Source organism: Lipotes vexillifer, unplaced genomic scaffold (genome assembly GCF_000442215.2).
Source record: "Lipotes vexillifer unplaced genomic scaffold, Lipotes_vexillifer_v1.1 scaffold334, whole genome shotgun sequence".
NCBI lineage: Eukaryota > Metazoa > Chordata > Mammalia > Artiodactyla > Lipotidae > Lipotes > Lipotes vexillifer.
Window position 1 is genome coordinate 626,477 of NW_006799673.1, and position 22,067 is coordinate 648,543.

Consider the following 22,067-nt stretch of genomic DNA (forward strand, 5'->3'; position numbering starts at 1 on the left):
CCTTGTTTTAAAATGCTGGTCGCGACCTAATAAACTGATATCCGTCACAGTAACAGGTTGTGACTTGCAGTTTGAAAAACAAAGCTGTATTTCACTGAAAATTTTTTGAAGCAACAGAACTCTTGCAGTCATCACATGTAGTTTAATCTCAAACTACAAATGAAGAAACTGGAAACCAAACGGCCAAGTGCTCAGCTGCTGAAACCTAAAACTGCGCTTCCGGAAGCAGGTTCCCAGTGGCCCCGCCCCCCGGGGGAAACCAGCGTGACCGGGGCGTGACCTCTTTCCCCCTCTACCCTCCTACCCTCCTACCCTCCTACCCTCCTCCTCGTCCGCCCCGTGCGCGGCGTAGCGACGGCAGGGGGCGCTGCGCCTGCGCCGGCGCCCTGGGGAAACCAGCAAGATGCCCCGCCCCTTCGTGAGCTCATCGCCACGCGTCGCGGTCGCGCGGAGACTGGCGTCAGACGAGCCGCAGGGCAGTGCAGCCGGGCGGTGAAGCGGTGAGTTGGTCCGCACAGCCGATGGGGATGGCAACCGCTAACCGCCCGGGCTGGTGAGCGGGCGCCTGGGCGGGTGAGCGAGGGTGGGCCCGAGGCTGCCTCTAAGAGGGTTTGCTCAGGAATGCTCTAGGCTGCGGGGCCCGAGGGTAGTGGCTTCCGTGACTTCATTTATCCTGGCTGCCTCTCGACGTGCGGGGCCTAAGGGGAGAGGGTAGGTTGCCTCATCTTGCATCCTGAGGGTGTTCTGTGCAAGCTCGAGATTAGGGCTGGTTTCTTTGCAGTAGAGGTCTCAGTGTCCATAGACGGAACGACTGTCTTAACCGAAGTTTTCCAGTGGTGGGCCACGCTGTCTTCTTAGGTAGCGAGCTGGACAGGTACAAGCACAGGCTAAGTTATCTTTACTTCAAGTGCCATGTAGTGTTATGGGTTACTGACCTGCCTGAGTACTTTAATAGGGACATCTGTAAAGTTCTTTAGAAACACTGAGGAGGGAGCAATGAATTCTGCCTAGGAAGTGGAAGGAAAGTTCTCTAAAGAGAGAAGGTAGCAAGAGAGGGCTTTGGGGTCCTCTTAGCTCTTAAATTATTAGAGGATAAGAAACTGATGTAAGAGGTAGTGTAGCTTGGTGGCCTGTACTATAGCTTGTATCCACCTTCTACCGTCAGACTAACCTTAGGAAGCTTCCTTAACCTCTCTTGAGTCTCACTTTCCTTATCAGGAAGGTAGAGGTGATAATAAGAATATCTACTAAGTGGGGTGAGAGGGTTCAGTGAGCTAACCTATGTGTAGAACGTAAAACAGAGCCTGACTCATGGTACATCCTCAAACGTGCATTCATTGATAGAAGCACACCTCTGTCTTGAGGAGGCTGGCTTCATGGAGTTGGCTTCCTGCAAACCTTCCTACTCTTTTGTTTCTCTCTGTTGCAGGGGTTTGTTTCTGTTGCAGGGATGTGAGGCAGGATTTGGAAGGGGAGAGGGCAGGCCTCTGCTTCACTGGGCAGAGGGCTGGTGCCCAAGCAGAGTTGTAATACCGTTCATTTCAGCAAAACTGGCTTGAGCTCCTGCCTGTCTTTCCTACCCTGGCCAAGATCCTGTTCTAGGGTCACAAATTAAGCACTACCAACTTGATTGAGACCTTCACAGGCAAAGATTATTTACAAATCGTTTGTTTTTTATGTTATCCTTGGAAAACCTTCACGGTAGCCTTTTTGGGTTTACAAATTTAAAGCAAGTAACCTGAACCTGGTTGCCTTAGCTGTATCGTCTCCTCTGTCGATGGATAGAATTGAGGGGGCCATGAACTTGGATGAGACGAAAAATTGCATCCTTATGTTCTCTAACCTCTAACTGAAATTTAGTGTTTCTTTCAATTATGAATGTTGTCAACAAACCACAGTATTGACAGGTTGACTTTGTCACCAATAGAAATTACAGATATTTTCATATCTTAGCATACTGTGTAAGCTTATGACAACTTTGAAATTACGGTAGTTATTAGACTTGCTGCTAGATCTTGTTGTGTAATGTGTAAATTAAGAATCATATGTTATGCTATCACATTTAATTTTTGTATTTGGTAAAATTTTATTTCAGTATACAGTTGATCTTTATTCTCAGCTTTTTTTTTTTCTTGCGGCACGCGGGCCTCTCACTGTTGTGGCTTCTCCCGTTGCGGAGCACAGGCTCTGGACGCGCAGACTCAGTGGCCGTGGCTCACGGGCCCAGCCACTCCGCGGCATGTGGGATCTTCCCGGACCGGGGCACGAGCCCGTGTCACGAACCTGAGTGCCCTGCATCGGCAGGCGGACTCTCAACCACTGCGCCACCAGGGAAGCCCTATTCTCAGCTTCTGTATTTACAAATTCATCTACATGTTAAAATTTATTTGTAGGCCCCAAATCAGTACTTGCAGTGCTTTTGTGGTCTTTCTTGGACATGTGTGAGGTGGTGAAAATTTTGAGTCATCTGACACACATTCTCAGCTGCAGTTGAACAAGGAAACATTCTGCCTTCTTGCTTCAGTTCTCATGCTGTAAACAAGTGTCTTTTTTTCAGTCTGTTAGTGCCATGATTTTTGTGCTTTTATTGGTGATTTCAGTGTTTAAAATGGCCCCTCCAAGCACAGTGCTAAAGTACTCTCTTAGTGTTCCTAAGTGCAGGAAGACTGTGATGTGCCTTATGGAGAAAACACACGTGTAGATAAACTTCACATAGGCAAGCATTATGGTGCTGTTAGCCATAAGTTCAATATTAATGAGTTTCCAACGTAAAATAAGGTGTCTTTATTTTTTTAATAGACCTTTATTGGAGTATAATTGCTTCACAATATTGTGTTAGTTTCTGTTGTACACCAAAGTGAATCAGCCATATGCATACATGTGTCCCCATATCCCCTCCCTCTTGAGCCTCCCTCCCACCCTCCCTATCCCACCCCGCTAGGTCATTGCAAAGCACCGAGCTGATCTCCCTATGCTATGCTGCTGCTTCCCACTAGCTATTTTACATTCAGTAGTGTATATATTTCGATGCTACTCTCACTTCGCCCCAGCTTCCGCCTCCCACCCCGTGTCCTCAAGTCCATTCTCTATGTCTACATCTTTATTCCTGCCCTACAACTAGGTTCATCAGTACCTTTTTTTTTTCTTAGATTCCATATATATGTGTTAGCATATGGTATTTGTTTTTCTCTTTCTGACTTACTTCATTCTGTATGACAGACTCTAGGTCCATCCACCTCACTACAAATAACTCAGTTTCATTTCTTTTTATGGCTGAGTAATATTCCATTGTATATATGTGCCACATCTTCTTTATCCATTCATCTGTCGATGGACACTTAGGTTGCTTCCATGTCCTGGCTATTGTAAATAGTGCTGCAATGAACATTGTGGTACATGTCTCTTTTTGAATTATGGTTTTCTCAGGGTATATGCCCAGTAGTGGGATTGCTGGGTCATATGGTAGTTCTGTTTTTAGTTTTTTAAGGAACCTGCATACTGTTTTCCATAATGGTGGTGTCAGTTTACATTCCCACCAGCGGTGCAGGAGGGTTCCCTTTTCACCACACCCTTTCCAGCAGTTATTGTTTCTAGATATTTTGATAATAGCCATTCTGACCGTCGTGAGGTGATGCTTCATTGTAGTTTTGAGAAACGTGCATAAACCAAAGTTACGTATTGTTTGGTTGCCAAAAATGTTATCAGAGTCTTGCAGGAACCTAATGCAGTGTCTGCCCTAGGAGCAATGGATCAGTCAATGTTCACTAATTCGGTGTTCGGTGATGTTATAGAACATAACTGCCTGGAATAACAAGAATGGACCATACTTGGTTTCCTTTCTAATCCTATGTATTTTATTTTATGTATTTAAAAACATCCTGAGAAGGGGTTTATATGCTTTACAAGGCTGCTAGAGGGGTCTATAGCACACACAAAAAAGATTGAGAACTCTGATTATAGCCTGAGAAATTAAATCTATTCCTATGGTTAAGTTTGTATTTAGCTGAGCTAAGTCCTTAAAGACTTCAGCGCCTTTTGGGAGACATGTGTCTCCCTCTAGCTCATGTCCTCATTTACATGCCTTCTGGCTCTTATAGGCATTTTTGGCTGAGATCCCCGCATGAACTCTAAGAACTTTGCTCCCCCATATTTGCTTGTTGAGTTTTGAATAAATAAAATTTTAAATTAAAAGGTCCTCTGGTTTTATCTCTCTGAAGAGCAGCAAAGGAGGGAGACTGGTCCCTCTCTGTAGTCAGCTTGAGGAGAAGAAAACATGGGAGGTGATAGGTATTAGTTGAGAAAGAAGTCCGTGCCACCTGGTAGGGCTTGTGAAGGGGGCCCCTGGGAGTGATCCACAGAAGAGTGTCCGGGCAACTCTGCCAAAGAGTTGCCTTATTTTCTTGATCAAGGGGAACCTTCTGTAGCCCCCTCTGTCCTGATGACACCCCCTTACTGAAACCCTGGTATTGTTTCCACAGAGCTGTCTGGCCTTTAGCCCTTCATCCTTGGTTAAGGAAATGACCAACCAGGTAAGGTCTATGGAGAGAAAGAATATCAGTTGGTCTCTTTGGCAGGTTTGAGCCCAGTACGTTGTCTGGGTGTGTAGTCAGAAAACTAGCATCCGATTCCTGCTCTTCTCCTGAAGAGTAGGGTGACCCTGGGCACCTAGTCACCAGACGGGTAGGTGGCACTAGTAAAATGCACAACACTAAGAGGAGGATTATTTTATCTAAGTCTATACCACAGTTTACAAAGGGATTGAGGAAGCTTAAAAGAATTTGTACACAAAAACGAGAAAGAAACAAAGATCAGAAAAGGAGAAACATATCTTTGTAATAAAATTAGGGACAGAGTTAACAGGTTATGCAGACTCTGGTTTTATACAGCTGCAAACTGGACTCTGAGCTTCCTGGTGATCAGAGCAGGAAAAAACACGTAATTTATTACTCTCCTTTTTGGGTTGGTAATAGTGGTTAGGGAGAAGAGACTATAGTTTGTTTAAAATTAAAGAACTAATTTTTTTCTGGCATGACTCTACAAACCTTGCATGAGCAGGAATCAAGGAGCTCCTATGAGATCAGGCAGGGGAAGCAGCTAACACTGGTGACTCTATCTACCGGGGGGCAGGGCGGTGAGTTGGGTGCCAGGGGGTGTTTTAGGGAAGGGATGGGACACATCTGAAATCTGACCATTGGTTTAATGTGTCTTCTGTTCTTTTTTAGTACAGTATTCTCTTCAAACAAGAGCAAGGTAAGCAGCTTGCCTGTTCAAGCAAATTTACCTATGAAAAACTGTTGTCCCTGGCTTAAGGTTTTTGTCATGCTGACCAGACATGCAGTTCCCAACTGTACTCTGCAGAAACATTGGCAGAAGCAGCTGAAAACAAATACACTTAAAAACAAACAACGACAACAACAAAAACCAAGCCACTAACTTAAAAGAAAAAGCAGGAGTCAAATGACAGACCGGAGAACTCCAGGCTGAGGAAAGCTTTCCCACCTGAGGAACTCTGAGCTTCCCAGCTATCAAAGTGAAAGAAGGAAACGCTTTGAGTCTCAGAAATCTGTTAATGCCAGCTCATCTAGGGAGGTAAACTTGAGCCTGGCCCTGAACTCAGAAGTTCTCTTGGGGGTTTTTATTCGGGCTCCTTCATTTACAACAAGTGCAGAGGACCTTTGACCCTCAATGAAAGTGAAGGATATAGTAACAGCGAGGTGAATTTCTGTCAAGACTGCTGGGTGTGGGGGGTGGGCTGGGGGCTGTGCGACAGAGGCAGTGGTGGGAACGGGAGCAGGAGGCAGGCCAGAGTTCAGTCTGGAAAGGTAACTGGCTAGTGATACCGGGCTTCATACCTGAAAAGGAGTATGTGTGTGGACTATTCACATGTATCTCATTTCTCCACCACAGCCTGGATGAGTTAGGTAAAGCCTGGAGGAATTTGTGGAATGCCTAATAAAAGCTCTTCCACTTTAAGTAGGTGACATTTAGGTAGTCTAAAGTTTAAGCCAAAAGTATTCTTTCAGGTTAGCTAGCATAGGTAACTAGTAGCTAGTCAGGCATGCCAGTCAGCTACCTTGTATGCAGCTAATGGCATCCGGCTGGCAAGCCAGCAGGCTTGGGTCGGGTGGGGATTGTAATGGAAGCCATGTATGTAACTCACAGCTGTTTAAGTTGAATGCCCTTGTATTCATATCTTGGAAAGGTGTTCCTGGAGAAATGCTGCCAGGTATGAAGAAAGCCACCTTGTGCACTTGTCACATTTATATTCCTGCACCAGGTCTGCAGACCCACCAGCATGGCCTGCCAGATATGCAACTTGCAGACTTAGAATTTAAAGTGGACGTTAGTTAATAGAGAGGTTGGGTTTGAATCCCAGTTCTGCCTCTTCTTAGCTTTTGACTTTGGGTGAGCTACTAGGCTTCTCTAAGCCTCTGATTTCTTATCTGTAAAATGAAGTTACTATTCACAGTACCTATTTCATAGGGTTGTTGTGGCTGAGGTAATACTTATAAAAGGATTAAAGTAATAACTGGCCCATTAAACATAATAGACATTGTGGCAAAAGGCAACTCATGTGTGGAAGCTGCTTTAGTTATTTATTTTCAGACCTGTACTGTTTACAGTTGACCTGCCTACTGGTTTCCAAGGATCTCTAAGAAATGACTCTTATCAACTTTAGATCTCTTTTTGGGGTGGGTTTCACTTTAGCTAAGTGAGAGCCATTCCAAACTAATGCATGTTGGACAGCATGCTAAAGTAGAAAGGACATTGGATTACTCTGGTACTGCTGCCCCACCTGGTAACCTCTGATTTGGGGCAAGTAGCTTCTTCAGAACCTCCAGTTTTCATTTCTGCCTCCACAGTAATACAGGTAGTTATTACCTCAGAATTGTTGTAACAGTATTTCAGCTTCATCTTAGCACATTCAGCTTAGAAGTTGCATGAAGACTTTTTTTTTCTTTTAACATCTTTATTGGGGTATAATTGCTTTACAATGGTGTGCTAGTTTCTGCCTTATAACAAAGTGAATCAGTTATACACATACATATGTTCCCATATCTCTTCCCTCTTCGTCTCCCTCCCTCCCACCCTCCCTATCCCACCCCTCCAGGCGGTCACAAAGCACCGAGCCGGTATCCCTGTGTCATGCGGCTGCTTCCCACTGGCTATCTACCTTACGTTTGTTAGTATATTTATGTCCATGTCTCTCTCGCGCCCTATCACAGCTCACCCTTCCCCCTCCCCATATCCTCAAGTCCGTTCTCCAGTAGGTCTGTGTCCATGAAGACTTTTAAAATGAAGCGCTTTCCATTCTAGCCCATGATGATGCCATTTGGTCAGTTGCCTGGGGGACAAACAAGAAAGAAAACTCTGAGACGGTGGTCACAGGATCCCTGGATGACCTGGTGAAGGTCTGGAAATGGTGAGTGCCCTCTCCTCTAACATGCAGCCTTGGAAATTGGGGTTTTTACTTCTGGGCTCCCAAATTGCAATCAGAGAAGTATTAACTGTTTTCTAAGCAAGAAAGCAATAGTAGTATGGTGGTATACAAAGGCAGATTATTTTTCTCTCACTTGTTTTCCTGTTATTCGCTGTTCAGGCCCTATAGTTTAAGAAAAAAAAAAAGTCTCACGGCTAAAAGTTGGCTGCATTTGGTGTTCTGTGGCTCTTGATTTCCTCTCTGATTCTGCTTTTCACAGACCATTGGTAATGCATACTTAACAGGGGCCCAGAATTTCAGATGCCAGGTACAATGTGTTGTGTGTGAAGAAATCCATTTCTCTGTCCCCCATTGAAGGCGTGATGAGAAGCTGGACCTACAGTGGAGTCTGGAGGGCCATCAGCTGGGTGTGGTGTCTGTGGACATCAGCCACACCCTGCCCATTGCTGCGTCCAGTTCTCTTGATGCTCATATTCGTCTCTGGGACTTGGAAAACGGCAAACAGATAAAGTCTATAGATGCAGGACCTGGTAAGAGTTTTACTCTTAGAGAAGATACTAGAGGTGTACAATCCCTTTTTGAAAACTTTAGGGATAGACGTATTTTACAGTTCAGAATTTTTTGGATTTGAGACTGGTAATATGGGTGCATGAACTGTATGTCATGTAATACCTTCAGTGGGGCTGGGGGCAGCACTCTAATCAAATACTAATACCTCAGCGACTAAACATGAGTATTTACACTAAGAGAGGTATATACAGGCTATAAATAGCCTTACATCAGTTCAGGTCAGGTTTTATTACCAAATGAATTTTGGTACTAAAATTATTTTTTAAAACTTACAGTTTTCATCGCCTTTGGGTTTCAGAATTGTTGATTTGGGATTGTGGACTTGTGTTTGAATGGTCCAGAGGTCCTCTGTTTGCTATTCTGAATTGATACATTCACTGCCTTATAGAGGTCTAGAACATAAAGCACTGTGTCCTCATAGATCTGTATCATGGTAATCTCTACTAATTATGATTAAAGTGCCTGTTTCTAGTATATGATAGATATATGAAACTTCTAAAGAAACAAATCCATTGTTTGTTTTTTTAAGTTCTATAGGACAGCATAATCTTGTCCATTAGCCTTGATAAATATCTGAGGTAATGGAAGTTAATGATTTCAGTAGGTTGGATTAATGTGGAACAAGCAACATGACATTTCAGGATTCCTTGTAGCCTTATATTTACTTGTAAATGACTGCATAGCATTCATGAGCAGAGCCTGTTCTACCAGAATAGGTGATGCCCGGTAGAGAGTGCAGAGAGTCTGGTCCCTCTCTGGCACACCCCTCTGTGGGTTGATTACAGAAGAGCTGCTCAGGGATTTCCTTAACTTAATTCCCTTGATTGGAGGCCCAGGTGGATTTGTCTCCCACTGGTTATGTTCAGTAGACCCTATAGGCTGTACTTACTCTGGAAAGAATGATGGTCCCAGGGTTTTAAGGACTGTGGGTTGTCTGGAAACTGAGTTCATTTCCCCTCAGTGGCAATGTTCCATGTCTCTGATTCTTAACTGTTGCAGCTTTTTAAAGAATACATATGTCCAATCCCTATTTTGGATCCACTGAATCACAGTTATTGGGGTGTGTGGGCTGGGATATGTATTTGAAAAAAGCTACCCAGACACTCTGACTCCCCAGATGATTGTTTTTTTCATGTGTCCTTGCCCTGTTGACATCTCTTACAGAGGACTTGGGTCCCCAAACTAGCCCACAAAGTCTGTTAAGACTCTGCTTTATAGCTGAGATGAGGAAGAGGCAGATCTGTTGCTGCCTTTTCACCTTGGACACCTAAGCCCTCCCATGACGCCAAGGTCACTGTGTGGTTTTGTGCCCCCCCCCCCCACCGCCGGGCACACCACAGCTGAAGAAATGGTTACTGGATTGGTTCCAAGGAAAAGGATGGTGTCTGTATCCAACTTGCCTTCCCTGACAAATAGTACCTTAAACTACATACTGGTTCCATGTGTGGCAAATGATCATTGAAAGATTACTGTTAGGAAAGAAAAAAGATACTGAGACGAGTAGAGGGTTGGGTTTATTTTCTTTTTGGATAGGAATATTTCTAAAACTATACCAGACCATTAAACAACAGTTATTTGGGTGAGTAATAAAAGCAAGCATTGCTATTGACAACTAAGGAGCAGCTGAATTGAATTCATCTGAAGGTAAAACTAATAAGTCTAGGTCTAATGAATGTAGGAAAATGGACATTTACATTATACCTATCTTGAAAATATGCCTGGAGAATGTGAAAGAAGGAACAGAAGAAGGAGAAAAAGACAAGAAAGAAAATCTCAGATCCTGAAGAAGAAAGTGAGGAAGTAGAAGAAAGGGAAGATGAAGGGGAAGATCCTGCATTGGGCACCTCACCCATCCTGTAGCTTCAGCAAACTGACACTGAAGAAGAACAAAGGCGGAAGCATAGGGGCCTCTCATCATCAGATGGTTCAAGATGTCCCATTGTAAAGAAAAGCTACTCTTTTGCTGATGAGGTGGGACTTAGTGATTTATTATGCAAATGTTAAAATAAATTTTAGAGTGCACATTTTAATTGAGGAATAAAAATTCCTTCAATTTCGAGTATAAGGATATTTGCCACTAAAAGTTCTATATTATCAAACAGTTAATAGGCAAATGTAAAAATAATTCAAAAGTGTGATTTTATTAAACTTCAAGGACTAAAAATCAGATTTTCTAGTAACTATTATTCCTGTAAACAGCTAATTATAATAGGAATAAGAAAACAATCCTGTTAGAATAATGCTTTACTCATTTGGGAGTAAAGATAGATATTAAAAAGCAGTTATTTGAGAGATTGATTATAAAAACTTTTTCAGGTCTTCTTGGTTAATTGAGCACTTTTGAAGTTAATTTCCTTTTTAAAACAAATATTTCATAAGAAAAGTGATAGAGCTAAATTATTTATTATTACTTTGAATATGTGTGTTAAAATTTATGAGAGGGCTTCCCTGGTGGCGCAGTGGTTGAGAGTCCGCCTGCTGATGCAGGGGACGTGGGGTCGTGCCCCGGTCCAGGAAGATCCCACATGCCGCGGAGCAGCTGGGCCCGTGAGCCATGGCTGCTGAGCCTGCGCGTCCGGAGCCTGTGCTCCGCAACGGGAGAGGCCACAGCAGTGAGAGGCCCGCATACTGCAAAAAAAAAAAAAAAAAATTTGTGAGAGATTTTTATTTTAAAACTCACCCTGGAACATGGTGCTGACCCATCTGTGCTAGGAGCCCCTGTCTACCATGAGTTAAGCTCAGAGAAGTCTTCACTCTCCCCTGGGCTGAGAAGGGCATGACCTCTTTGAGCCCTGCCCCAGGAATGAGGAGAGTGACATGGGAAGGAGCCTTTCTCTCCTCTCCCTTTGATCTAACAAGCACTGTTTCTGGGCAGGTGCAGGAGGGGCAGGACTTAGGGTACATTCCCATATAAGAGTGGGTATGGGCAAAGGGACCTAGACTAGCACCGGACGACTAGATTATTCCTTGGCCTCTAGGCTCTGACCCCAAAAGCTCCCAAAGCTCTTTGGGGTTGCCTATGAAGAGGTTCCCATGTAGCTGAGAAAAGAAATGCTAAAATATTATCAGTGGTCCAGATGGAAATATAAAGCACATGTGTTTACCCAGGCTACCCATGAGTCTGGAGACTTTTACACAGAAGCACTGTGATACACAAATAACATTTGAATAGAACGCTTGAAATTAGGCTGTGTGGTATAACTTAAAAACTAGCTGATTTTTTTTTTAAACAAGCAGTGCCTCTTTCCAGTGCTTATTCTCTGTTAATTTGTGGTAAATACTTTGTCATATTACAGTTTTATATAAGAGTATTTCTGGTACCTTTTCATTTATTTACAGTTTTATTGAGGTAGACTTTCACCTCTATAATTGCACTCTGAAATTAACCCATTGTAAGTAAGTATACAGTTTAACAAATTTTAGTAAATTTCCACAGTTGTGCAGCCACCACTCTAATTCGGTTTTAGAACACTTGCATGCCCCACAAAAGTTCCCTCATGCCCATTTATAGTTAATCTGTGCTCCCACCCTCAGCCTCAGGCAACCACTGATCTGCTTTCTGTCCCTATAGTTTTGCCTTTTTGAAAAATTTCACATAAGTGAAATCGTATTGTCTTATACATCTTCATTCTTTCTTAGCATAATGTTTTTGAGGTTCATCCGTGTTGTAGCGTGTATCAGTAGTTTGTTCCTTTTTATTGCTGAGCAGTGAGTATTCCATTATGGGATATTCCATGTTTTGTTCATCCATTTACCAGTTGATGGACATTTCGATTCTCTCCAATTTTTTAATATTCTGAGTAATGCTGCTATGAGCATTCAGGTACAAGTCTGTGCGTGGACATGTGTTTTCATTTCTGAGTGGAACTGCTGGGTATTATGGTAAGTGTTTTTACTTAAACTGTCAAACTGTTTTTCAAAGTAGCTGTACCATTTTATTTTCCCACCAGTGTATGAGGACTTTGGTTTCTCCGCATCCTTGTTAACACTTGGTATTGTCCTGTCTATCTACATTTTTAGTAAAAATTTAAGACGCCCTTAAACTAAATTGGTATAGAATTAATATCTTCACAATGTTTTTAAAATTAAAGTCACGTCTTTTCTCACTATAGTTTTTTTCCTTCTTTTTTCTGTTCAGTGGATGCCTGGACTTTGGCTTTTTCTCCTGATTCCCAGTATCTGGCCACAGGGACTCATGTGGGGAAAGTGAACATTTTTGGTGTGGAAAGTGGGAAAAAGGAATATTCTTTGGACACAAGAGGAAAATTCATTCTTAGTATTGCATATGTAAGGAAACGTTGCTCATTTTTTCTGTCTCTGATTCTTTCAGTTTACTCTTCTAGCCCATTGTATTCCTTGGTAAACGTTCTGCATTGGTCTTGTCAGGCAGCTACTGGCATGGTTTGCCAGTCAGCCAGTTAGACCTGCAGCCAGCAGATTGCTTGTGTTTGGTGGGGATGGCTTAACAATATGGAGTTTCAAATGATCTCACTATGTTCTCTGCGCAGAGTCCTGATGGGAAGTATCTGGCCAGTGGAGCCATAGACGGAATCATCAATATTTTTGATATTGCAACCGGGAAACTTCTGCACACGCTGGAAGGTGTGGTTCATCGTTTTATTTTGTGCAAACTGGGTTATCAGATCACAAAGGAAGACGTATTCTTTCATTTAAATGCTGCTAAATGGCAAATGAGCATTAGATTTGCAAAACATCAATCTCAGTTGGAGATTTCAAATGCCTCTAAGGTTCAGTTTTGTCACTAGTTATAACCTAGACATATTAGTTCTTGTACCAGTGTTAAGTGCTTTTTTTGGTGAACAGGCCTTTTTATTTATGTGTTAATATATCCTAGCTATATGAGTGTCTTATTTCTGTCATGTTTGATTCTAAAGAACTTTGTGATTAGAAAATAACTCCTTTTTGTCAGTAATTTGAAGGTAGATGAAAGTGCTGTGCCTACCCTTTGCACTGATGACCTCTGGGCAGGAGAACTGGGTACTAGAACAGGGGAAGGGTTGGAGGGCGACTTCCACTCTGTATTCTTTTGTACTAATTTGAATTCTAACCAAGAGAATATATTACCTCTTCAGTGTATCCTTTACCCTACAACAAAGGATTTGGTAGGGAAATAGCATCCTATTTGTTCAAGCTTGCAAGTCAGAAATGATGCATATTTCCATGTTTGGCCATATCTGTGGCAGAGGAGTTTCTTCTAGCAATGTGTGCTGAGGTCCAGTCGGTCAAGGAAGGGATCTGAGGAGAAATGGCTCCAGCAGGAGGGGCCTGGGTTATGTGCATGTTTCTAGAGCATTAGAAGGAAGGGTCCAGTCAGTACCCTCTCTGACTGAAGCACCTGGGCAGTGCAACTCAGTGACTTACAGTCATTAAAAGTGACATAGTTAGTGGAAACTGTATTAGTTAACAAGCGTCTTTGTGAATTTCAGGCCACGCTATGCCCATTCGCTCCTTGACTTTTTCCCCGGATTCGCAGCTCCTTGTCACTGCTTCAGATGATGGCTACATCAAGATCTATGATGTGTAAGTTAGCTGTTGGGATTCAAGGCTGCTCACTTAATCCCAATGCCTGTTTTGCCTCTTATTATTAGGAGGAGCCCTAGCAAGTATGCTGCTCCCTCTCTGGGTCTAGGAAAGACTTGTGTTCAGGTCCTGTCAGACACTCAGTCTCCCCAGTCATTCCTCCCCTGTCAGCGTCCCTGCTTTGAACTTAGAATGTTATGGAGGAAGACGTGCATGGGTTACCTACTAGGATCACGTACTTGCTACTTTTTTTCAGGCATCCTATCTGTTGTGATTTTAAATTCTTTTGGGTAGGTAAGTAGTGTACAGTTGAGGAGATGGAGCCATGGGCTGTAGCTGGCTTGGAGTGATGGTAAACAATTAGAACATCCATTTTCTAGGGGTGTTCTAGAAGGTACTTCTCTGCCCTAGTTCGGGAGCTGTCAGTTCATAAGCCAGCTTGCAGCAGGTCTAGATGAGGGAGCTTATTTGTTGTTGGTTTTTTACCACAGGTATAGAAGTGAGTTAATCTTCAGTTCATGGCTCTGTTTCATTGGAAGCCTGTGCAAGGGCCCTTTCTCTTGTTGTTTCCCCCTGTCTTTCTCAGTTCCCCACTCCTTTTCACCCCTGAGGTCTCCCCTATACGGTGTTTGATGTGTGTGTGATGCTTTGACTCAGTACTGCGATCAGTGTGCCTCTGGTTCCTGGCTTCCAAAGGTAGCATTCTAATCCACTGGGTGCATACGTTACACTTCTTCCCAACGATGGGTGCCACAACCATGATCATCCACGTGCATGTCCTTTGATGGGCCTGTGAGAGTTTTTTGGGAGTTTAAACTTGGGGGCTTTTGGAGGACGAAAAGTTGTCAAAGAGACGGAATTAGAACTGCAGCTCTGGAATTAGAGCTGAATGAGGGTGTCAGGGTCTGAGGGGAAGATGCCTCTCTCAAACTGTGCTTGCGTGTCAGTGGCAGACCCAATATAAATAGCAGCAATTCCTTAAGTATCCTGTTTTCTTTAATAAGGCTTTCAGTGCCACAATTTCATCATCCTCCCAACAACCGGTGAGGTAGCTTGGATTAGTGTCCCCATAATGCAGGCGAGAAGCCCAAGCTGAGGTGGTGGTTTGGCTAAGGTGCTGTTACTGAATGGACACCTAGGACTTTTACCTTCTCGTGATCCCACTGCTTTCCACTGAGGCCACCTCTCCTTATACCTAACTGAGGTTTGCTCTACTCTTCTGGGTTCAGAGGTGAAACTGCTGGCCTCAGTCGGGTCTTAGGATTGTTTTCCAGCCATAAGTGATTTCATTTCACTTTTTTAAAAAGTGAAAATGACTGTAGTAGTTAGACCTGTCTTGTTCTTGGTTAGCTTAAAAATGGTCTATCCAAGCCACATCTGTTGTAAAGAGTACATCTTGGTACATTCCTTAGACACAAGGCACTGGCCCTGTATGGAAAGGGTACTGGGTGGGCAGGGGTCAGAACCTGCAACTGCCCTGAGATGGCCTACTTGCCCCTGCTGGTTCTGTTTCCTCATCTTAGGAGTTGGCTTGCTGAGCCTTCTTTATTTGGAGCTTTTTAAGCTCTGCTTGTTCAGGATCTTATTCTTGGCTCTTGGTGGCGTTGACATATTCGGGGTTAATGCTGTTGAAAATTTTGTTTCTGCAGGGTGTGTGATGCTACTTCATTGAAACGGGAATTTTTAAACTAATACTGTGGTGATTATAAGGATAGCAGATTTGGTCCAATTAAACAGGCAATTAAGAGTATACCTTCCATTTCAGTGATTGTATTCCAAAAGTTAACCTCTCCGTTTTATTTGAAACTCCCATTTCAGACAGCACGCCAACTTGGCTGGCACATTGAGTGGCCACGCGTCCTGGGTGCTGAACGTTGCATTTTGTCCTGATGACACACACTTTGTTTCCAGGTACTTATGATTCTTATCCGTTTCTAAAATGTTAGGAAGATGAAGATGGTCATCTTGTATGAATTGCCTTAAAATTTGAAGACGCTTTTTAAATTCAGATAGCCTTTGTTTTCTGCAGTGTTTTTTAAATTGTGAAGTTAATTGTCCTTAGCTGGAACAAAAGTGGATTCTTTTGAACAGTTCAGCTCTTAGTTCTTCCTTATAAATCTAGGCTTCTACCTACAGTTACTTAAGGGATACCTGTGTTACAGTAGTAACTTCAGATATGAAAATCTGTTCTTAAAATGTTGTGCTTTGAGACCCCAATGTTGTTTAGGCCCAGGATGGCCAAGACAGTTGAAAAACAGGAGATGGATGGCTTAATAGCATTGCAGAGGTTTACAGAAGCCTCTGAGAACCTTTATTTTGAAGCTTTCACGGGCCTCCCTCCCATCCAGATATAGGACTCTCATCCGAGACTCCTCATGAGAACATTTAATATGAGGGCCAGGCAGATCAGAAGTTCAGGGAAATAGCTGCTCTGTGAGAGGGGAAAGCCAACCAGTGATGCCAACATCCTTGGCCACCTTTTGGGGCCCTGGATGGCCACTTGTGTACCCAGGCACCAAGGGGGCCTCTAGGTAGGCTGAGTGAAGGAGTATGGGATTTTTGATAAGGTTCTTTCCAACTTCAAACCAGTCTGAGAATTTTTCTGATATTAATGTTCCCTTTTTTAAAATAGCTCATCTGACAAAAGTGTAAAAGTTTGGGATGTTGGAACGAGGACTTGTGTTCACACCTTCTTTGATCACCAGGATCAGGTATGGCATAATTAACATTCAAATTCCTTTGGATTGCTAGCATTGTCTGACCACTGTGCCAAAACTCATTCCTTTTCCTAACCTTGCTGCTTGGGTTGTCAAGACCAGTTGACCCTTGGGGCTGAGCTACTCTGATTGCTTGGATGTCCATCCAGCCCGTGGTCCTGTGCGCACTCTGGGGCACAGAGGCTCAGGACGTGCTGTCAGCCTAGCAACCCACAAGGCATTATATGTCCCTGTGTAGGCCAGAAAACGGGTAATAGCCAACAGCCTTTAAATGCCTTCTTTGAAACATGCTGCAGCTGGTGCCTGGGGCATGCCCGGGCCCTTTTCTGGGTACAGCTGGGCCATGGCTGGCTCAAGAAGAACCTGCTTCCTCAGAAGCTTCCATTCCATTCCACAGCCATCACTTTTCTCTTTTGGAGCGGCCCAAAGAAGTGAAGTGATTTTTTTTTTTTCTTTGAATATACTTGAAGCCAGAAATTCTTACAGGTTGTTTGAAGTTAGTGATATTACTAACTTTTGTTTCAGTCTTTAAATTAGGGAGAAGAGGCTTTCTTTTCATAGGAGTCTTATCTTTCCAAGATGAATGTGAAATGATAAAGGCATTCGAGTGCAGGGCTTCTCCATCTTTAATGTGCACAGGAATCCCCTGGGGATCTGGTAACAATGCAGATGCTGATTCAGTGGGTCCGGCCCGGGCCTGAGTTTTTGTCTGTCACAAGCTCCAGGTGAGGCTAGCATTGCTGGCTCCAGCCACTTTGAATAGCAAGGGTCTTGGGGAAGTAGTATAAAAAATAAAATACCCGGGGCTTCCCTGGTGGCGCAGTGGTTGAGAGTCCGCCTGCCGATGCAGGGACACGGGTTCGTGCCCCGGTCCGGGAAGATCCCACATGCCGCGGAGCGGTTAGGCCCGTGAGCCATGGCTGCTGAGCCTGCGCGTCCGGAGCCTGTGCTCCGCAACGGGAGAGGCCACAACAGTGAGAGGCCCGCATACAGCAAAATAAATAAAATAAAATAAAATAAAATAAAATACCCATGGCAGTATAAAGTTGTCTTTTAAAATATTTTAAATGCTCTTATGGCGATCTCATAGAATCTCTTTGGAATGCAGCTTAAAGTTAACAGTTGTTCATGCTTTTTTACATTTAATCTTAAATTGTTGCCAACAAAGTTGAGGGGGTTTAATTTTGACATTCCACCACTGGATTTAAACATTTTTAACTCAGGGAGTAAGACCTGGCTGGCTGTGTTGCTTGGCAGGTGAAGGTCAGTGTGTGGTACTTTCCTCAGAGGAAGACGTTTGGAGTAGAAATGAGGCCATCACCTGGCCCAATCACAGCACTGAAATCAGGGCTAGAACACCCAACTAAGGGGTAGGGTGACAGGCTGACCTGATAAAACTCCTGCCACATCAGTTCTGTCTGAGAAGGAGGTGTGAATCTGTTAATTCAGTACTTAGCAAATGAAAGCAATGATGTGTGATGCCAAGTTATCTAGCTCCCAGGGACAGGCAGGTTTCATAGGCCTCTAATAAGAGAGTGACCCTGGTGGGGGCGAGCCCGAGGAGGTAGGTGAGGAGCACAGTTTGCAATGATCCCCGTAGGCAGCGACCTCAGGGTAGTTGGGCCTTTTCCTTCCTGGAAACATAAATGAGACCACATGCTGGTCCCTTGTGGGTTCCATCTTCACAGCATTAGGTCACTTCCTAGATTGTGAATCTTTGAAAGGTTTGTAGATATCTCGATTTGTGTTTAGAAATGAAATTTTCTTGAGTTGGGAGGTGAGTGGAATGATAATCAAACAGTAGTAATAGAAGATCCCTAGTTAGAGGAAAGGCAGAAAGCATGAGAACATCCTCATCTCAGTGTTTTTCTAGATTCAGTATAATGAGAATAGCGTAAGGATGTTCGTTCATAAAGAATAAAGGTGTTAGTGGAATTTTTTTTTTCTTTTTATTTACAGGTCTGGGGAGTAAAATACAATGGAAATGGCTCAAAGATTGTGTCTGTCGGAGATGATCAGGAAATTCACATCTACGATTGTCCAATTTAAACATCAATCTTCCAGGCTAATGCTGCAGAAAGAATGTATAGATTGATCATGACATTCCTTACCTTTCTAGCTTGTTTAAAAGAAATATAGCATTTATTGTAGCAAACACTTAAATTTTGTAGATACAGTATAAATCTTTTCATGTTTTATTGGAAATGCCATTCATACTGTAACATAAAGTGTTCTTAATGCAAACACCCATGTTCTTGAACACGCTTCGTTTTCATTTGCCTTGTTACTGGTAGAACAGTGAGAGGAATCAGCATCATTATGTGAAACCGAGTATCTGCCTCAGAAATGAATACACCCAGGCACTTACTGAACTTTCCAGTACAGAAATTCAGGCTCACTCTTCCAAGGAATGAGTCATGCAGAAGCTGTAAGAGAAAAGCTAATCTATTTCAGAATGGGATCCTGAAGGAAACAGGTGTGACTGGGTGGAAACATTCTGTAGTCCTATCTGGGCATTCTTCTATTTGATAGATTAAAAAATGTCCCCTGTCACACTCTTTTTCACCCTACTAATTTTAGAGAAGCTGTAACTTGCTGGGTGGGTATTACTGCCTTAACAGTGTCTGCAGGCTCAAACCTGTACTTATTCTGGTTGACCTCTTGCCTGGAGGTACGGGTACCTCAGTTTTCTCCTCAGTGGCCCACTTGAGACATGGTCTGCGTGTAAATGGGAAAGGTATAAGTAGCTAACCCTCCAGTGTGTTGCTTTTTACTGATCATAACTTCATATGACTCATGTCAGGTCCTGTGCTTTTCTTCCAAACTCCCCATAACCCTTAGAATCAAGCCCATGCTCTCTAGGTAGCCCCTTGCTTCTCTCTCCTGCCTCTTTGCCTTGTTCACCTTCCTGTAACCACACAGCCCTGGCCATTTCCTCTGCCTAGAATGTTTCTTCCTCAGACCTTTAGAGGTCTCACTGCTTTCAGGTAGCTGCTCAGGGGTCAGCTCCCAGTAGAGGCCTTCCCCTGGTCCCTTTCCCATTACTCTTTCTTCACTGCAGTCATCATTGCGTGATGTTTGTATTTATCCCCACCCCCAAAATATAAGCTCTGTGAGAGTGGAAACTTCATTCCGTTATATCAACCAATATGAGGCAAACTGGTACTTAGCACTGGTCATTGGAGCTCGAGAAAATTAAAAAACCAACCATCTGTCTCTCATACCAGCTCAATTTTAATTTTAAAGTGACAAATATACAAGTGGAATAAATTTTAAGCAACACCCTCCAAATTCTCTACATGACAAGGAGCTGAATGTAATTTTGCCTCATCATCAACTAGACAGTTTTCTAGCAATAATTAGGAAGTCACAGCACAGAAACAACACCCTGGAGTTGTGGTCCATTCGTCAATTGATTTTCATATAGGCTTCATGTCTTTCTGACCGATGGTCAAAGTGGGACAGGTGGGCTCTTTCTGTACCTATTTTGAGCAAATTATGCCCACCCAGTAGCCAGCTGGAGCCTGGTCCATCTGCTGGACCTACCTGCCATGGGTCTCATATACCCTTTGGCCCTCCTGGGGAGGTTCCTGGTCTGAGTCAAACTCTCAGATACTGTATAACCAATAAGGGTGGATCAATAAAAGTGGCCTCTGCTTTAACCCAGCAGCTTAGAAGGCAGGAGTTTTTCTTCATGACTGTTGTGGGAAGGAAAGGAGCAGTAATGGCTAAAGGTTGAGGTAACCCTAAATTTAAATTGTAGTCTACCTGCCAGGAGTTAATGAATAATATCCCTCCCAACAAGTTATCATTTACAGTGGTAGTCCATACAGACTGCGGTCCAGAGTAGAACTTCAGTTCTCACTAAAACATTATCCCTTGAGCAGGAAGCCCTTTGTGATATGGCTGTGCAAGGAGAGGAACCATCCTTTGGAAGGGAGTTCAATCTGGGAGAATGAGGTGGAAAACACTGAGATGTCCTCTCCCTTTCCAGACCCTCAAGTCATCCAGGATCACTGGTCAGACAGGGAAGCTGGCTGTGCCACAGGGCATCTCCTGTGGATTCCGTCGCACTGAGGCTGCTGCGGACATGGATGGTTTCGTTATCTTTACAAGTAAGCACTTTGGTGGGAGAGCACTGCAAAGGCTGTCAACAGAAAATAAAACAACAAAAAACAAGGTGCAGGGGATGCAGGCAAACGGTTTTATCAGCGTTTCATTTAAAACACTGGTTTGTCCTCACCGCAAGGCCTGGAAGGTTCAGGAAGCTTCCAAGAGAGATGATCAGACACACACCCCATTCCAAGCATTCAAGGGCACAGGACAGTAGGAACCAAGCTGGCCCTGAAGCCCACTCAGCGTAAACCAGGCACTGCAGCCAAGCCCAACCCACAGATGTGCTTTTATTCTTGAGGAGAAGCATCTAGAATCTAGATTCAGAAATGTCACATGAGCAGCCCTGAGATCATGCCCTCAGTAACACTGCCATTATGAGGGAGGTGGGGAGGGAAAGAAACCACAGAGCTAGACTTGGGCCAGGTCGCCCACTTCATGCCTGGAGGTGTGCTAGGGGGCTGAGTGCTGTTGTCTGGGCTGTGCTTTATTGGTGGAACTGAACTATGGCAAAGCCACTAGAAGCACAAAGTGTCAGTGCAGTCACTGGCATCTCAAAAATATCCTGAAAATGTAAATAAAGCAGATTCCATATGCAGACTAGAGTGATTTACACTTAAAACATTTAAATATAAATTAAGCTATAACTTAAGTTACAACCAAAAGAAAAACCAAAAAGACACTCAGCAGTTGAGAATGCTGAACACATACACAGGACACCCCAAACACGAGGCCATTAAAGCGATGCCATTTTCATTGTGCCAACTTTACATTCATCACGTGCTAGTCCAGCCGGGCCACGCTGCACCGGGCCACATCATGCTGTCTGGCACTGCACTCCGGCCCGGGGCCCGTCATCATCCTCCTCGTAGGCCTCCCTGTGCTGGCGCCAGTTCTGCTCATTGGGATTAAACTCCTTCAGCTCCACCTGATCCATGTCATCTGTAATCCTGACTTTCTGTCGAGGAGGGAGCAGAGCTTCCAGCTGGGGAAGGTTGTCTTGAGACAGCCAGTGTTTTTCAGGAAAAATAACCTGTAAAGGGTGAGGTGGGAAAGAGCAGTTGTTTCTTACCTTCCCAATTAAGGCATTTAATTATATGTCCCATGAGAATAAAACACACGCACTTACTAAAAACTGTATGATCAGAGCCCCTTTCTCCAGGGGTGCTTTGTAGATTGGCATTCCTTCATTACGCACACATTTCAGGTCCCCGTGCTTTACCACCTCACCTGCCGCAGAGAAGGTTTACTTATGAAACAGGAAGATGGAAGGCAGCTTGGAGAGGTCAGTCCCCGTGTTGGGAGAGCCTGGGGCAGACACCATCACCCCCACAGCAGCAGGCAAAGGCAGGGGTCACAGGGCATCTGACTAAAAAGCTGGTCCCGACCAGAATGATGCCTGTCGTCGGAACCGGCTGGGTGAGGGGGATGAGAGGGAGGGGGGCGGGAGTGGAACCCTCTCTGACCCATGCACTGGGCTCCTGCAGTGTATCCAAGGAGGAGCGGGCTGAAGCCTCCATCATAAGGTTGGTTTAAAAAAGTGAACTGGGAGTCAACACTCAGTCCGGGTAAACAGGGGTGATACCTGTCAGCCTGCCTCTTGCGTCAGGCTGTCACTACAACCTTCCCATGAGTGGAAGGAGAGTCTGCTCCTCACAGACTCAAGGAGAGCTTGGAGCAGGAAT

The 22,067-nt window shown here is 44.0% G+C and overlaps 2 protein-coding genes across 3 annotated transcripts in view; one reads left to right on the forward strand and one right to left on the reverse strand.

The window, feature by feature from the left end:
- Positions 1–468: 468 nt before the first annotated feature.
- SKIC8 (SKI8 subunit of superkiller complex) lies at positions 469–18,513 on the forward strand. The gene is made up of 11 exons (XM_007471851.1): positions 469–500; positions 4,479–4,529; positions 5,223–5,250; positions 7,318–7,423; positions 7,799–7,971; positions 12,150–12,298; positions 12,520–12,613; positions 13,459–13,552; positions 15,371–15,463; positions 16,185–16,263; positions 18,229–18,513. Exons 2-11 carry the CDS (start codon positions 4,518–4,520, stop codon positions 18,316–18,318), a joined length of 918 nt encoding a protein of 305 aa, XP_007471913.1. The 5' UTR covers positions 469–500; positions 4,479–4,517; the 3' UTR covers positions 18,319–18,513.
- Positions 18,514–19,485: 972 nt separating this feature from the next.
- DNAJA4 (DnaJ heat shock protein family (Hsp40) member A4) overlaps positions 19,486–22,067 on the reverse strand; it is a 17,765-nt gene continuing 15,183 nt past the window's right edge. For both annotated transcript variants that reach the window (XM_007471853.1, XM_007471852.1), the window contains exons 7-8: positions 21,512–21,612; positions 19,486–21,415 (exon numbers count right to left, since the gene is read on the reverse strand). In XM_007471853.1, the coding sequence (XP_007471915.1) occupies positions 21,200–21,415; positions 21,512–21,612 (317 nt within the window). In that variant the 3' untranslated portion in view covers positions 19,486–21,199. The remainder of the gene's footprint in view (positions 21,416–21,511; positions 21,613–22,067) is intronic.

Coding starts and splice junctions, on each gene's coding strand:
- SKIC8 (XM_007471851.1), top strand. Junction 7,424..7,798: donor CTGGTGAAGGTCTGGAAATG/GTGAGTGCCCTC, acceptor CCCCCATTGAAG/GCGTGATGAGAAGCTGGACC. Junction 7,972..12,149: donor GTCTATAGATGCAGGACCTG/GTAAGAGTTTTA, acceptor TTTTCTGTTCAG/TGGATGCCTGGACTTTGGCT.